This window comes from Clarias gariepinus, chromosome 20, assembly GCF_024256425.1.
Source record: "Clarias gariepinus isolate MV-2021 ecotype Netherlands chromosome 20, CGAR_prim_01v2, whole genome shotgun sequence".
NCBI classification, from domain to species: domain Eukaryota; kingdom Metazoa; phylum Chordata; class Actinopteri; order Siluriformes; family Clariidae; genus Clarias; species Clarias gariepinus.
This window is the reverse complement of record NC_071119.1, coordinates 461,186-465,000: the sequence shown is the minus strand read 5'-3', so window position 1 is coordinate 465,000 and position 3,815 is coordinate 461,186. Positions and strand designations below refer to the sequence as shown.

Sequence of the window (3,815 nt, the reverse complement as noted above, 5' to 3'; positions counted from 1 at the left end):
GTGTGATGTCACCTTTGTGGATCTGGCGTGACGGTTTTCTCGGCCGCTGCTGATAGGTGGATTCCGCAACGCGGCAGTTGTACGACCGCGTGTCGTTCTTGTCACGCGAACAGCGCAGAGCTAGTGCCGCCATGATGATGATCAGCAGACCGCAGATAGCGCCCAATGAGATGATGATGATGGTGGAGGCATCAAGGACGTTCTCTTTGCCACCACCTCCTGTTGCCAGAGGGTCAGCGAGGTTCTCAGGGTTCTCCAGGAGTGTCAGGCGCAGCATAGCCCTGGTTTCTTGGGGTTCGCTGCCGTGATCCTGGACCAGGATCATGAGCTCAATGTGATTGGTCGGGACGTCACGCAAGCTTACATTAGCACGCATTTCGCACGTGCGGCTGTCCATGTAGAAGTAACCAGCGTCGTTTCCGGCCATGATGGTGCAAGAGATGTCACCGTTAATGCCTGAGTCACGATCTGTAGCCGTGATCGTGGTTATGAGATCGCCGTAGTCAGAATATTTGGAAACAGGCAACTCAGTGGTGTGATTTCGAAGTGGAGGTGCTACAATCACTGGGCGATTGTCGTTCACGTCAAGGACGTTCAAGACAACAGTCACGTTGCTGCTTAGTGACGGGTTGCCATAGTCACGTGCTTGAACCATGAAGCTTATATGGCTAATTTCCTCGTAGTCAAAGGTGCGCAAGGCATAAATGGCACCACTTGATGGATCCACGGTGACGTAAGTAGAAATGGAGCTTCCGTGCACAGTGCTCTCCAAGACAGAATAGCTCACGTGACCATTACTGCCTAAGTCCGGGTCCGTGGCGTGCACTGTGGCGAGGTAAGCGCCAGGTGAGTTGTTCTCATCCTTAAAAACGTCATAGCGGTTCTTGTCAAAATGAGGCGCGTTATCGTTCTCATCTTGCACGCGAACCGTGAAGTGTCTCACAGTGGACAGACTTGGAGTTCCACGGTCCTCTGCGATTATCGTGAGGCCGTATTCCGAGCGAGTCTCCCGGTCTAAAGTGGCATTCGTAAGAATTACGTAGTTCTTCTCGTGCGTCTTCTGCAGCCGAAAGTGGCCTTCGCGAGCAAGTCGACACATGACCTCGCCGTTTAAACCCGAGTCTGCGTCGTCCACACGTACAAGCGCTACAAACGTGTCGACGGGTGCTAATTCCAAGACAGACGCTGCTTCCTCGTCGTTCCCCATCAGGCTCAAGCTAACATCTGGCTTGTTGTCGTTAACGTCCTTTACCTTGATTGTGATTTTGCAGTGTGCTGGCATCGAGTTTGGCCCTGAGTCTTGCGCCTGTACGTCCACATCATATAAATCGTCTGTCTCAAAGTCCACCTTCCTAAGCAGGGTCAGGTGGCCAGTGTCCGGATCGATCCGGAATGTTTCTATTACTTTTGGAGAGACGTGGCTGCTAAAGGAGTAGACGATCTTCGCGTTCGTGCCTTCGTCTGCATCCGTAGCGTTCAGATCCACCAGCAAGACACCTGGTGCCGCGTCCTCCGGGAGCTCGATGGTGTATGACGGTTCTGCGAAAACAGGATTGTTATCGTTTGAATCGGCGATTGTGATCTTCAGAACTGTGGTTCCTGTCCTGGGAGGTGACCCGGCATCGGACGCTGTAAGTCGTAGCTCGTAGCTTGAGCGCCTCTCGCGATCGAGTTCCTTTAGCACCAATAGCTCGGCGTACTTGGCGCCGTTGGTTCCGGTGAGGACGTCGATCCCAAATGTGTCAGATGCGCTCAGAGTGTAGGTGCTCAGAGCATTCTCACCGACGTCCGGGTCAGCGGCGATGTCCAGTGGGACTCGTGTCCCTACGGCGGCGGTCTCGGAGATCTCCAGAGGGATGACGGCACGTGGAAACCGAGGAGCGTGGTCGTTCACATCCAGTATCTCTACCTGCACGTGGAAGAGCTGCAGGTGTTCAGTGGGCAGGGTCAGCACATCAAACTCCACGGAGCAGTTCGGGTTTCGGTCGCACAACTTCTCGCGATCCAGACGGCCTTTCACGCTGATCTCGCCGTCGCGCTCACGTATGGAGAGGGCGCTCGCCCCGCCGCGCTGCACCGCCCGGAAACGTAACTGCACCGAGCTGGGCAGGTGAGCCAGCACGTCACGGGCGTCCTCCATCAGGGAGCCGATCACGGTGCCCGGCTCCTGCTCCTCCTGCACGCGGTACCTCAGTGTCCTTCCCATCACATGACCAAACCCAGACAGCATGAGAGTGAAGAGCACAAAGCGCGCGCGATGCATTCCTCCTCTCCTCACAGTCAGATCCCACATCATCACTTTTAATCTCCTTTTTTTCTTCCCTTTCTTCCCTTCAGAGCGCCTGCGTCTGCGTGCGTGCGTGCGTGCGTGTGTGTTTGTGTCTGCGCGTGTCTGTGTGTGATCCCTCTATCGCTCCCAAAACATCACACACACACACACACACACTCTTTCACACAGAAACACACCCCGGAACAGTCCAAAGCGGCGGGCAGGGAGGGGCGCAGCGCGAGCACGAGAATCAATTCAACAGAAAAACGCAAAGAAAGAAAAGAGAGAGAGAGAGAGAGAGAGAGAGAGAGAGAGACGTCTACATCACCGCCGTCTGCTGTCGCGCCGGAGAGGGAGAGCGCGCGCACGGCATCCAGACGCGTCAGGGGCGCGCGCGCTCGGGTCGGACCGAGTCACAACAATGAACTACAGAAATAAATAAATAATTAAATAATTAATTAAATAATTAAATAATTAAATAAATAAGTGAAGAGAAGAGTTACGGCTGCGATGAGGATAAAGGCGCGCGCGTGCGTCTGTCTGTCTGAGAGTTCTCCCCAAACTGAAGCGCTGCCCCCTGTGTGTGTCTGCTAAAGGAACAGAGGGGGGGAGAAGGGGGGCAAACTCCGCCCTGTGGGGGTCTCTCTCTCTCCCTCCCTCCCTCTCTCTCTCTCTCTCTCTCTACAGATCTTTTCATTATTGTCCTCATTAATTATTCATCCAAATTGAAACGTCCTTTGACGTGCGGTCATTAAAAAAAACTCATGCACGTGCACGCTGATGTCGTCACTTTTGCCCCCGCTGAAGTGTTGAACTGTGTGTGTGTGTGTGTGTGTGTGTGTGTTAATGATGCACACCTGGGGTGTTCACTGCACGGTGTTTAGGTAATGACGCGCTCTCACTTCATTCAACATAGTGTGTGTGTGTGTGTGTGTGTGTGTGTGTGCAACATTATAACTTTAGATGGTCGGTCCTGGTGCAGCACTGGGGTCCGAGGGTCCACATCAACTCAATACAGTGTTATATCTATAGGGATTTAAACAACAGGCAGTGTCACAAAGCAGCTTCACACAGTCAGAGGAACATGATGGAGTGTGTGTGTGTGTGTGTGTGTGTGTGTTTGAGGAGATGTGTGAGTGCGTTGGTGTGTGTGCGTCTATATATGAGGAGATGTATGTATATATGTGTATATATGTGAGTGTGTGTGTGTGTGTGTGGGTGTGTGTGTGTGTATGAACCAGAATGATCAGATTGTCCCTGATGAACTAAACCTCTCTCAGATGGCAGTAGAAGGAAACCTTAAGAGGAACTAAACTGAACAGGGTTACCGGGTCAGGCTCAGGGTTCTAGATCAGGGTTCTGGGTTCTGGGGTTCCTTCATGGGGAGACACTGGGGAACACTTCAGCCTTTATCAGAAATGTTTAAGCGAGGGACTGTACGAGAGCGTGTGCGCACATACACACACACACACACACACACACACACACGTCTCTTTGTGTATTCCCACGCGTCTCACGTGTCAGAGTCGGACCGCGTGAAATCTGT

General features: G+C 52.8%; 1 protein-coding gene across 2 annotated transcripts in view; it reads right to left on the bottom strand.

Annotated features, from left to right (window-relative positions):
- Positions 1-2,810, bottom strand: part of pcdh18a (protocadherin 18a) — a 5,995-nt gene extending 3,185 nt beyond the window's left edge. For both annotated transcript variants that reach the window (XM_053480230.1, XM_053480231.1), the window contains exon 1: positions 1-2,810. This exon is cut by the window's left edge and continues 167 nt beyond it. In XM_053480230.1, coding sequence (XP_053336205.1) covers positions 1-2,296 — 2,296 coding nt within the window. In that variant the 5' untranslated portion in view covers positions 2,297-2,810.
- Positions 2,811-3,815: the final 1,005 nt, after the last annotated feature.